The sequence below is a fragment of the Lasioglossum baleicum genome, chromosome 13 (genome assembly GCF_051020765.1).
Source record: "Lasioglossum baleicum chromosome 13, iyLasBale1, whole genome shotgun sequence".
NCBI lineage: Eukaryota > Metazoa > Arthropoda > Insecta > Hymenoptera > Halictidae > Lasioglossum > Lasioglossum baleicum.
The window spans coordinates 9896695-9908806 of NC_134941.1; the positions used below are offsets into that span (position 1 = coordinate 9896695).

The 12112-nt window shown below is 37.7% G+C and overlaps 6 protein-coding genes and 1 non-coding gene across 16 annotated transcripts in view; 4 read left to right on the forward strand and 3 right to left on the reverse strand.

Moving 5' to 3' along the window:
- LOC143215346 (uncharacterized) overlaps nucleotides 1-861 on the reverse strand; it is a 106708-nt gene extending 105847 nt beyond the window's left edge. The window contains exon 1 of the mRNA XM_076437425.1: nucleotides 168-861. Coding sequence (XP_076293540.1) covers nucleotides 168-446 — 279 coding nt within the window. The 5' untranslated portion in view covers nucleotides 447-861. The remainder of the gene's footprint in view (nucleotides 1-167) is intronic.
- Nucleotides 862-1281: 420 nt separating this feature from the next.
- Nucleotides 1282-2175, forward strand: Mrps16 (mitochondrial ribosomal protein S16). Its single transcript, XM_076437436.1, has 2 exons — nucleotides 1282-1670; nucleotides 1819-2175. The coding sequence occupies exons 1-2, from the start codon at nucleotides 1548-1550 to the stop codon at nucleotides 2104-2106; spliced, it is 411 nt and encodes a 136-aa protein (XP_076293551.1). The 5' UTR covers nucleotides 1282-1547; the 3' UTR covers nucleotides 2107-2175.
- A 207-nt stretch (nucleotides 2176-2382) lies between these two features.
- On the reverse strand, nucleotides 2383-2476 carry Trnai-uau (transfer RNA isoleucine (anticodon UAU)). The gene is made up of 2 exons: nucleotides 2439-2476; nucleotides 2383-2418 (listed from the first exon to the last, which is right to left on the reverse strand). It is a non-coding gene; the product is annotated as a tRNA-Ile (tRNA).
- Nucleotides 2477-2866: 390 nt separating this feature from the next.
- LOC143215348 (uncharacterized) lies at nucleotides 2867-4207 on the reverse strand. Of its 2 annotated transcripts, XM_076437433.1 has the most exons (5): nucleotides 4026-4207; nucleotides 3734-3944; nucleotides 3535-3664; nucleotides 3222-3461; nucleotides 2867-3161 (listed from the first exon to the last, which is right to left on the reverse strand). In XM_076437433.1, the coding sequence occupies exons 1-5, from the start codon at nucleotides 4157-4159 to the stop codon at nucleotides 3001-3003; spliced, it is 876 nt and encodes a 291-aa protein (XP_076293548.1). In that variant the 5' UTR covers nucleotides 4160-4207; the 3' UTR covers nucleotides 2867-3000. The 2 variants fall into 2 exon arrangements, with proteins under 2 accessions (XP_076293548.1, XP_076293547.1); XM_076437432.1 differs by having other exon boundaries at nucleotides 2867-3461.
- Nucleotides 4208-4362: 155 nt separating this feature from the next.
- Nucleotides 4363-5374, forward strand: LOC143215352 (protein POLR1D). Its single transcript, XM_076437437.1, has 3 exons — nucleotides 4363-4505; nucleotides 4591-4745; nucleotides 4877-5374. The coding sequence occupies exons 2-3, from the start codon at nucleotides 4708-4710 to the stop codon at nucleotides 5091-5093; spliced, it is 255 nt and encodes an 84-aa protein (XP_076293552.1). The 5' UTR covers nucleotides 4363-4505; nucleotides 4591-4707; the 3' UTR covers nucleotides 5094-5374.
- Nucleotides 5375-6256: 882 nt separating this feature from the next.
- LOC143215229 (pentatricopeptide repeat-containing protein 2, mitochondrial) lies at nucleotides 6257-8148 on the forward strand. Its single transcript, XM_076437186.1, has 5 exons — nucleotides 6257-6478; nucleotides 6655-7181; nucleotides 7256-7555; nucleotides 7641-7745; nucleotides 7826-8148. Exons 1-5 carry the CDS (start codon nucleotides 6397-6399, stop codon nucleotides 7955-7957), a joined length of 1146 nt encoding a protein of 381 aa, XP_076293301.1. The 5' UTR covers nucleotides 6257-6396; the 3' UTR covers nucleotides 7958-8148.
- A 1764-nt stretch (nucleotides 8149-9912) lies between these two features.
- Nucleotides 9913-12112, forward strand: part of Gluclalpha (glycine receptor alpha 1) — a 62134-nt gene continuing 59934 nt past the window's right edge. For 2 of the 9 annotated variants that reach the window (XM_076437179.1, XM_076437182.1), the window contains exon 1: nucleotides 9921-10117. The gene's annotated coding sequence lies outside the window, so the exon portion shown is untranslated. Of the gene's footprint in view, nucleotides 10118-12112 lie in introns of all 9 variants that reach the window. The other 7 variants (XM_076437174.1, XM_076437175.1, XM_076437185.1 and 4 more) reach the window with 6 other exon arrangements.

Genomic DNA, 12112 nt, shown 5'->3' on the forward strand with positions numbered 1-12112 from the left:
TTATAAGTGAAACTGTATACATATAATATAAAGTAATTGAACAAGAATCAACGAGGATTTCTTTACATGATTTAATTAATTCCAATGACGTTTTATGGCGCGCGATATGTATAGTCCTGTGTACACAACATCCCAAGTCACCCCGAAAAAAGTTCAATTTTATTTACCTCGATCTGCTTCCACACGTTAGCGTTACCCTTGCCGGAAACACGACTGTTCGGCGTGGTGGTTCCATTCCCGAAATTGACGAGTGAGAAATAATTGTTGTTGTCGTTGTTCCCGTTCAGTTTCGGCTCCTCAGAGTTCGCATTGTCGAGAGACTGGTAATCGAGCGACTTCGAGTCACGGCTGTTGGTGACGAAGGCCCGCGCGAAGCTGCTTTTGAAAAACTGCCCCACTGAAACCTCGCTGCCAAGAAGGAACTCCACTTTCGGTGCATCGCCCATGGTTTCCGCTCGAGGAACACGGGAAAAGTGCTCGATTTTCCAGCACGAAACGAGGTTAGCTACCTTGCCAGGCGTGCAACCCGGAAACTAGACGACCAGCGAGAAAAAACGCGCGATATCGTGCATCCCACGAAAACTTGACAGCAGCCACCCGACGTGGAATCGCTTTCTTGTTACTCGTTTCTCACGTGTTTTCCACCGTGGACGCCACGCTCGTCGACACCGGCGTTGTACGAGGACACCGTCCCACGCGAAATCGCCGGTCCTCGTGTTTCAACTCGTTCGTTACTACGAATTTGACTTGAACAGAGTAAACGTTTATCCCGGCCAAGGAACTGGACACATCGCAAACGACCGTAACCGTAACTGACCGTAACACACAGCACGCCACTGCGCGTCAAACTGACAACGGACCACCGCTTGGCAGCGCTAGTTGATGTCCGAAGTGCGGAGAATAGCACACTGCGCAGGCGCGTCTCTATGCACTGAACTCAGCCACTCGCGCGTGGCGGTTTATTTGAATTGTTCGTATATAATCTAATCATCCAATGTATTTTTGGGGCCCATTTTCATTTCGCCTATTTGCATGCAAATGAAGCGATCCAGCACACGAAACAACGGTTCAGAATAGAAATTGATTTATACCTTCATAGGTCACTACGTTCATAGGTCACTAAAAACTACAACATATTTACATTTGAACAAAACCCATTATTTTATACCATTTGCAAATGGATTATATTGTTTAAGAAATTGGATGTTTACTATCACTATCAATAGATGTCACCAATGGTCCCTTCACAAATCGTCCATGAGAGTTTCCGCTCTATGTCCTACTTCATGATTATGGTACTGTAGTATGTGCAGGTTAGCTTAAAAAATATTTTTGTTGTGCATGAGGTACAAGGTTTGAACGAGCCGGTTTATAACAATATACAATAAACAGTTTATATGATTTAGTTTGAATATGTAGAATACACTGCCGCTCTGTCATTTAACGATAGAGAATACTACAGACAAGTAGTAATATCAGTATATACACACATAAGTCTCGAACAGATTATAATTTGGTCGTTGTAAGATATTGAATTAATTGCAAAAATGCCGCGATTACCACTGCATCATGCTTCGGGGACCGGTGTATCGAACAATTTCGCTAAAGTGATACGGTTTGTTCGTTATGGATGCGCAAACAGACCATTCTATCATATTGTCGTAATGAATGTAAGTCAGTAGATGTTCAGTAAGTGTACATATAACTGTAATGTTTATATAAAAGCTCTAGACATATAACAAATGCTCTAGATATATATTAACAAATATTAAAATTCACACACAGTTTTCATTCAAACAATGCGATGAATTCTTTTAGCCAAAACTTGATCAGCGTGCGCCACCGATAGAACAACTTGGCAGTTATGATGCTTTGACAAACAAATTTAATGAGAGATTAATTGCCCTGAATTTGGAACGTATACAGTATTGGCTAGGGCATGGAGTTGAAGTTTCAAAACCTGTTGCTCAAATTTTTGGACTAGCCGGTTTACTTCCAATCCATCCGAAAACATATATGGAAGCATGGAGAAATCGAAGAGATGCTAAAATAGCTGCTGAACAAGCAGAATTAGAAACTGCAGAGGCTGCAAAGTCAACAGGTTAATCTTGTCATGTTTCATTTGTAATTCGTGTAAATATTATGCATATGTTAATAAAGTTATTATAAAAAACACACTGGCTTTGTTCTGTACAATATAAAAGATGTGAATATTTCAATTATAGCATACACTTAAAGTGTAGAGCTGTTTTTAATTCGAAGAGCATTTTTTAATCGTATAGATTGGAATTTCTTATTCAATTCATTGTTTTATACATTTCGTAATATATTCCACACACATAATGACAGAAATATGTGGAAGATTGAAATGAAAAAAAGATATTCCCCAGGTGAGGCTCGAACTCACAACCCCGGCATTGCTCACAGTTATACTGTCTTATAAGTACCGTGCGCTAACCGATTGCGCCACTGGGGAGTTGTAGCTTCCTCTTCCTTATTTGGCAATATAAGGATATATACGAAAAATCTTTAAAAAATGGGTTTTTAATTCGAAAATATTCCTTTCTATGAGGTTTTCAACCAAATAATGCAAAATAACAAAACTGTTTTTGAAAGTTTACACTTTGAAGCGTAACCGGTCGTAACCTATAACTTTATATTTTTTAATGAGGCACACGTATCTTCCATCACAAGTATTTTTACTAATCTGAATAAAAAGTAGTTTTTAAAAAAATAGTCAACCGTCGATCTGTTATACATTTGAATTGTAAACACTTTCAAATCATTTCTCAATAAAGAGTTAAGGTCATCTTCGTATGAGCTTGAATACAAAAATTTAGGTTCAATCAACAAAAACGTTAGTATAAGAAATTTTTTTATTTCAAAACGAAATTGTTATTATTGTAATCTTGATTAATACTTTATGGTAGCTATAAGTTTACAATTAAATTCACACATTAGGAAATTACTTTGTGTTGCTATTAGTATAATGAACAATTTTTAATCCATACTAGCTTCATGTGAATCACTTTCACTCTTATTTTCGTACAAGTCAATTGCATTACATATGTTATGCCATAAGTCTATTAGCTCCTTAACAGTGATACACTTTTTACAGAATTTTCTTAGTAACTCATAGTTTTGCTTTACAAAGTCTGTCCCTAAAAATAATTTGAAAAATATAAGTATACAAAACAAAATGCACAATTTAGATCTAGTACCTTCTGAAGTGGGCTGTATATTGAAACAGTGTTCACTTTTTCCAGACATCTCTAAAAATTTTAGTGACCACTGGAACACTACGTAAACATGGTGTTCTTTTATATTTTTAGAGGAATGTAAGAACAGTGTTACACCTCCATCTTCCTCCGCACATTGTTTCCAAGTACCATAGTTTCTCTCCTTCAGTTGTTCCAATATACTTTTTCTGTCCTTAAATGCTTCACTGTATTGTGAAACAGCTAAAAAGAAAAAACATTAAATGAGCTATTTAATCTGTTACTGTAATTATATGTTGTAAAAACTATGAAATACCAGATGTTAAAAGTGAAAAATTTTTCTTCCTACAAATAGCTTGTACCCATGATTTAATTTCCAACATATAACAATCATCAAGATTTATAAAATGGCATGTTATATCTTGTATTTCAAAATCTTTTTCTCCCTAAAACAGATTTACAGGATTAGTTTCTCTTATGTCTCACATATACGTGAGATGTTCCATGTTTTATACCTTTATTTCTACTGTCAGTTCTACAAAAAATTCAAGGGCTGATGTTACTACGTCAGCAGTATATTTAAAAATATTGTCATTCATCCATTTTCTATCTATATTTTCAAATTTTATTCCTGAGACCTGACGAGTAACTTTACAAAATTTACGTTTCTCGTGTTTATGCAATGCGTTCTCTGTAGTTCTGACATCTTTTATGATATTTGATGCTCTACAATAAAATGAATACATATATTACTCTCTATTATTCATTAACAATAAGAGGCATATTAAATTAAAATCAATTAGATACAATTTGTCAAAAGTAGGAAATTTTCTAGGATTTCCTTCATTGTTTTTTAATTTTTCACATAAATCATGTATCCTGTCAAGCAATTTTTCTTTCAAATCTCTCAATTCAATTAATTCCTGGTTATCCATTATCATTCAAATATCGTAGCGCGCAAACTATTCGAATTCTATTTACTTAAATAAATTTTATTGCAAGTACTACAATTAACGTCTTTTTGCGAACTACATCACGAAATACGTGTACAGATAATATAATTATAATTAATAAACAACTGATTTGACTAAAAAGTTTTCAAATCAAAGAACGCGAAATAACAACGCAGGTGCAGTTGCTTATGATGATAATTTTGTTCACTGCAAGATATGAATATAACCTCAAATTTGTGACTTTAAATATATAACTGTGTTGTGGACGTCAGTGAACAACAGAACAGACTGAACAGACAGAAAATCACGTACTACAATAAATATTGTGACGTAGGTAAGTATACTGCATAAGATTAATTTCTTCTGTATGATGTACAAACGAAATTATTATATATATATATTTTTTGTTTTTTCAACAGAGATAATTTTGTATACGAGTTATGTGTTTTTAAAAACAATACCATACATTTCAACAGAATGTCTTGTAAATACTTAGTAGTTTTAGTACACAACAGTAGTTAAGTACACAATTATATATGTACTTTGATAGAATGGATGACGAAACTTTGAACAGGTAAGTTCAAATATTATAATATAGAATATTTTTAGTATTTATAGATAATTTCTACATACGATCACACATATCATTATCAAATTCTAAATTCTTAAGTAACATTCAAATAATACTTCAATGTATAAAAACAGACTTGCCGTTGAGGCTATATTGGAAGAAGCTAAGCTTGGAGCAAGGAGAGCCGAGATAATGGGTCCAAGTGGTTGGATGAAACCAAAAGAATCTATTAATAAAAGATTTCTAAATTCTACTTTACGTAATGTTGTTCTTTCGAATAAATACCATATAAAAAGGAAAGAAAGAAAAAAAGACAAACAACTGCATAAAGAGGAAAATAGTGTAAAATAGTTAGTATTATAACTTTTCTTGTCATATGTTTATCAAGAATTAATTTATTTTCATTTAATATCTATGAATTTTCTAATGCGACACATATGATAGAAAAAGTTGGGAATCAACTGATCGGTTTAATAAACACAATTATGTATAAGTAAATCGATAGCAGTCTTATTGTGTGAACTACAATGTTTATAACTACAAAAGTAAAAAGATGTAAGTAGTTACTACGAAATGTCAATGTATAAATGTGTATTCTGAATTCTGTAGAAATAAAATATTTAAGAAACATATTTTTAACGTATATTTCATAAAAATTTCAATAAAACGATACATTCCCAGTAAGCAAAAATGCTAGATTCGGGCCATGGCACATAAGTTCGCGTAGACTCGTATTCTTGCCTTGGCATCATCCCGGCACAATCCTGGCCGCTCGGTCCATTTTAAGAGGGCAGCAGTGCCGAGGGCAGAATACGAGCCCACGCTAGCTTTGCTGCCTGGCTAGAATCGAGTCATCGTGTGCTTCGAGCGACGTTCGGCCAGTATAATCAAGTATAATGCAGTGATGCCAGAGCTGTGGTAGTGTGGTACTAAACCATACCCCCACCATAGCCTACTATTGCCCCTCCGTCGTGTTCCAACGCGCCCGCGCGCTACACTCACCAGCGTATCACTCTACTGTATCCGTAGAGGTACGCTGGTGAGTGTAGCGCGCGGGCGAGTTGGAAAACAACGTAGGGGCAATAGTAGGCTATGGTGGGGGTATGGTTTAGTACCACAGTACCACAGCTCTGGCATCACTGGTATAATGCCCGTTAGGTTAACCATAACAGAATTAATTAAATTTCTCTTTCAATAAATTTAACAAGTAAACGAATTTTTTTTCTATTTGTAATTAAATAAATCGATAGATGACACAGTTTTGTATGAATATGTTTTGTGTTATACTTTTGTGTATCAACAAATTAAAAATTTCGATATGAATCAAATGCTATACTTTTTCAAATCAAACATGTCATTAGTGCAGTGTTATTTACGTAAAAAAGAAACGTAAAAATTTAAAACCAGATTTTTTATTATTTCTATTGTTACTTTATGTCTATAAATCATTAAAATCCTTTTCTATGTAATGTACAGTCGTTGTACAAATCGGAAACCACGAGTTTAAATGGCGGCAGCAGAGACTTCCGGTCGAATACCATATCCATCTTTCTTTTACATACATTGGAGCGAATCTAATAGTGCCGTGACCACATTCTTCCAGTAGTAAAAGGGTAATTTATTAAAAATTAAACGTTAATTTATCACTGGAATTATGGCATTGTCAATTAGAGGATTCTGCAGACTAAATCTGGGTCTCGTGAGCAATGTATTCTCAAAAAATAATATACTTAATGGTACGTAATCTTACTAACCTAAATGTTTGTATTTTAAATTCAATTGTCGAAGTTTTAGAAATCTATGGGAAAGGTTATATAATGCAGCATTTTAAAGAGAAATAAACAGAATGTTAAAGACGCGATCATTATTCGTATTTGTCCTTTAAATGTAATACATATTTTTCGTTTTTTAGTCGGTGTCCGGTATATGTATACAGAAAAAGCTTTAGGTATAACCTCGTACGAGAGTACAAGGCAGATTTACCGGAATCAGTTTATATCGATAGAGAGTACTTTCCGCTCGAAAATGAAAGAAGTTTGTGACTCGACAGACGGCGTAATCTTTACAGAAGACTTGAAAGCAATGTTGCATTTAATACAAAAGAATGAAGATGATCTGGTATTAATAAGAAAAATGATTGAAAAGTATCAAGCATCAAACAAAGATTTGAAATTTGGTTCATATGTCTTTGGTACAGTGGTGATGAGAATGTACTATTATTTAAACGAACCAAAGACTGCATTAGATACTTTTAATGAAGTTTCCCAGACATCACTCTTTAATCAGAGGACATCGGTAAACATATTAATGTGCCTCTTGTATAAAAATAATATGTATGCGGAAATTAGGGAATTGTTCAATTTTGCAATAAATAATGAGGAATGGAAAGAGGTTACCAAGAACTGTCTTCTTGTGCTGTGTAGTGCATGTTATAAAGAGGTAATAATTTCATTGTCTTTACAATAGTATTAGTGTTTATTAATATGCTAAATGGTTTGAACTATTTTTTTTAGAATACACCAGAATCGTTTGAATGCGCACTAAATTCTTGGAGGAAAGTGTCCGATATAGTATATAGACCACCTGCTAGGAGTACTGCAATTACATCGGCATTGGCAATTAAACAAAATGCACCTGATGTAGCATTAGAATTGATAGCTGCAATCCAGAAACAGCAGTACATCACTGTTAGATGTCTTAAAGTACTGGCATATATGAATCTGCAGAAATATGTACAAATAATTCCCCTATTCAAGCATTTATTGGAAACGGATAACTCAAGCCCATTCAAACACACATTTTATTCCCATGTGGTATGTAAAATGAAACTTTTATTAACAGAGTTTATTAAGTTTTGTAACATAATTTCATCCAATGTATGTCCGTCTCGTGTACCAGATCGATGAATTAGAAGAAAATATTAAAAATACAAATGTAGAAGGATCCGAAGAATTGTTACAGCTAATAAATGAAATCAGGAGGCGAGATCAAGTTACACCTGGTGTAAGTTAGCCTGTCAAAAATATTGATGCTTGTAACTCAATCTTTTATTAATGCAATGTTTTGTTTTTCGTCTTTTTCAGATGCGTTTAGAGGAGAGTTTGTTGAGACCCAAAACATTTATGTTTGCCAGACAACAAGAACCTTTGACAGTGAACCGTAATAATATGAGGAACAGAAATATGTCAGGAATGCGCTCTAATATTCGTCTCTAATGCATTTCTTAATAATTTTTTAGCTCGTATAAGTATTAAATTTATCATTAATTAGATTAAGAAATATACACTATACATAAATTAATGTTATAGCCAGTTTGTGCGATTGTAAAACGAACAAATAGACTGGACATTAGTGTATTATAGTAATTGTATATTCTATTGTACACTAAAGCAACCTGATACCAAAATATTGTAGAAATGCCTCAGTTATTTATGCATACCGAGCCATCCACAGGACCTCTAAGAAGGATTACAGTAGTAGATTACAGTAATTAATTACCGATCATTGTCAATTCGATTAACTATTAAAACTCTTTTTGTCGTGAAATCAATATAGTAGGACTCCCGTATCAGTGGGGAATTGGTTCCAAGACCATCTGCGGATAAAGAAATCGGCGAATAGAAGCGGACCCTGTCATTTACACATGACTATCAGATATACATATATTCATTTGACGTCAATATTGGAAACTTAAATATTTATCAAAACGACAGGATCGAGGAAAATAATTATCGTACAGTTTACTGAAAGCGTACTATTAACGTACGATTAATATTTATAATTTTTAATCAACGATTAACATTTACATCCGGTAATCAACATGAATCAATTTCAATCTTTGACATTCATATTATTCGACCATTTAAATTCAAAGTGATCGTTGATCGATACGGAAACAATAAATTCTCCCATCGATCGAGAATCGAATGCTTCTCGAGATCGATCGAGTTCCTACTCGATCCCGGCGTCATCGTGCGCAAATTAGGGCATTCGGAAAACTCGATCAACCTGGTTATTGATCGAGCATCCGGGAAAACTGGTCTCCCGGTGAAATCATTAACAATCGAATCCGGTCGCAATTAACCAGAAACAAGGTATCATACGAGCAGGGGTATCGTACTATCGGTTCACCGAATAGGATCGCGGGAGAAGTTCACGTGGCTGAACAACAAGGTTATAATTCCGTGTAAATACACGGCGGTTGTGATGGGGAATTTAGTTATTTTCAAGGACCGGTAGCTACTAGTTACACACTTTGAGTAACTAACTAGCTGCTACCTAAATACATAAATTGCTCGGATGTAACTAAAGCAACAATAACAGACAGGATCCTCTCTGACAATATATAACTTCCTTTAGTTATTTGAGAACAGTTAGAGCGAACGACTCAAGAATTGTTATTTATTGCAAAGTAAAACACGAACATAATTACATTACATAACAATAATAATTTATGTATAGTGTATATAATAATTATATCAACAACATATAAAGCAATCTAAGTATATATTATTTTCTAAGCTGTGGCTCATTAAATGAAATGCTTATATTGCCCTGTTAAACTTGTCGATTTCCGTTTAAGAAAACAATTTCGCTCGCATTCTTTGGATCGAATCAAAATTTCTCCTGCTTTTGGGAATTGTGTTTCACTTGCACAACGGACGTTGCTCGCACTGATAATATTTTTCAGCTAAAATCGTCAAGTGTGGGCAAATACCGATGCATGCAGCAGTTCTGCTTTCCCAACTTATATATTGGTTTCGAGTAGTTAGTTTTGTGGTAACCAGTTAGTTGCTTCTCAAAAAACGATTAGTTATAGTTGGTTACATTTCCCCCGATCACTACACGGCGTTGCTTGGTCGCTTGTGTGCACAGGTACACATAAATCCGTGCATGCGTGTACGTGTGCGTGTGCTTGCAGGGATTGATACGGTCACGGTGAAAATCGCGATATTTGTAAGCAAAAGGTAAATCGGGCGGGTAGGTGGGACACACGATAGGAGTGTCAGGGCGCTAGGTAACCTAACGAAACGAAGCGAAGCGAAGGAAGAAAAGGACGAAGCGCGGAAGGTTCGCGGGGCGGGTGTGGGGGGTGGTCCGGGGCGCGGAATGACGTCATGTTGCTAAAGCGACGCGGCAACGCTGAGCGTCTGCGTGGGTCGGCGGATGTCTGGGCAAGGATCAATAGCGTGCCAGCAACCAGGTAGTAGGTGTGAGTGTATGTAGGTTTCTGAACGGTGGCAGTCCAGGAGACGAACCTTCCGAGGCAGGACACTTGACGAGTCGAGTTCAGCTCCAGTGTCGTACCGGAGAGCACCATGCCAGTATCATTGCATCACGGAACCCTCACTGCCTAGGATTATCAGCTTCTCCAGGTAACGTCTCCTATTTCTCGTATCACGATTGCTTTTGTCCGATCTAGTCCGAAATCGAAACACGATTTAACGCGCCTCCGCGGATTCGAATCTGGGCACCACCCACGCCAACGTACGTCGTCGCATCTCGGGGTACAGAGGGGTCCTATGTATCGTTGCACGCCGCGAATCGAGTATTACCGATCGATCATGTTGCCGCTCGAACGCCTCGAAATAGGGAATAACCGTGTACCTATCGCTGGTCCAGCAGTGGAAAAATCGGGAATGGAATCGGAATCGATAGGGGAACGAAGTAGTCCGGTTTAAAATTCGGGGAACGGAGCCGTTCCACTGAGCCAGTGACGAGCTCGATGCATAGCTCGCCAGAGACAGAGATATACACACGCACACACACGGGGCTGCATCGCGGTTTAGAGAGAAGATAGAACAACGAAATGAGACTGAGACCGTGGTGGGGACACTGTGTGTAACGAGAGATATGGATCCCTCGACTTCCGCATGAAACTTGGTTACCCAGTTGTGAGAAGAGCGAGCGGATCGCTGCTTATGGTTTCTCGTTCCCCGGGATACCTGATGAACTGTGCGCGTTATCAGCCGACCATACTCTCGGAGTAGCCACGGTATGGTCTCATAAATGCTAACGTCAAAATACGAAGCGTAACGGCCGAGATGACACCGTGACCTTTTCGGGACGGTCTCCCCGTTTATCTTATCGCTGGCGTGCGCTGTGTCGGCTGAACGTTTTCCTTGCGGTGGGAGAGCCTGGGAACTATTTTATTTTCCATGTTTCGTAATATATTCGTAATGTTATAAGTTCGTAATGTTATTAATGGTACTGTGCATGCAGGTAGACGTTAGGTGGTGACGAATAAACAGTCAGAAAAAATTAATTGCCCGATCGATTCAGAATATAGGAAGCACATTTCTCTCGCACGTATAGGGGACGTTTTTTTTGCCGATAGCTCTCGTAGGATATTTACGGGAAACGAATTGACGAAACTTTCCAGAGTATCCGCAGCCATTTTAGCCCCCTCCCACCGCACTCGGTAACGGTTTCGAATGTTGTTTACCGGACGGGATAAAACGATAATTTAGTTCGGAGGGGGAGGGGGCTGTTTCCTAGCGAAATTAGGAACGGTCCCCGTGCACATGTAGCGACGGGTACGAATTCAACGTTATTTCGCTTGATTAAAATTAATGGTAGAGGCCGTTCGGCTGGGTTCGGGGGGTTGATGGCGTCGGCCGGGTGAAACGGGGGTTGAAGGGGGAGGACGAGGGGGGTTGTAGGCGCGGGAGGGAGCGAAAGCAATTACTTAAAAACACGTTTGTACATCGAGGATTTGTTTGCCGAAGAAATTTGTTCGCCCTTTGCTTGAGCACTCTCGAGGAATCGGAACACAAACACGGATCTCCCACGTACACACCAACACTGACCTAATTCGCGGCACTGTCCGGACGCAGCCAATCATTCGCCTTTTCGGTCCTGTCGACGCTGTTAGCGTCTCGTGTACAGTCCACGGCAAAACCGATACAACGTATGCGTCCTGTCGCTTGACCCTTTGATCCCCGTTTTGGGTCTGTTAACTCTCCAGCACCTCCAGCGCTGTTCGAATCTTTTGTAGATTCACTAGTAAGTAGCTATTCAATGAAAAAACTAATACTTTTGACCTGTGCACTAACGGGGTCAACCCTTTGGCGATAGGGTACAAGCGGCCCTTCCGGGAGGCTGGTAAAAAGATATTTGCTGTTTCCAAGTTACATCAATTTTTTTAGTTCAAGCCATACAGCGTCAAAGGCAAAATCGTGTGAGATCTTGAGAAATATGTTCTTAGAATATTTATAGGAGGTTACAAAGCGGTTATTTTCAGTGCTCATTTTGAGTGCTTCGGCGACAAACGTTTAACCATCTGCCAAGACCGTTCCCTTTGGAAAGCGCTGTTTTAGAGGAATATTTGTTTGGTATTCTGCCAAATTGAAATTTATGAGGCGATAAAA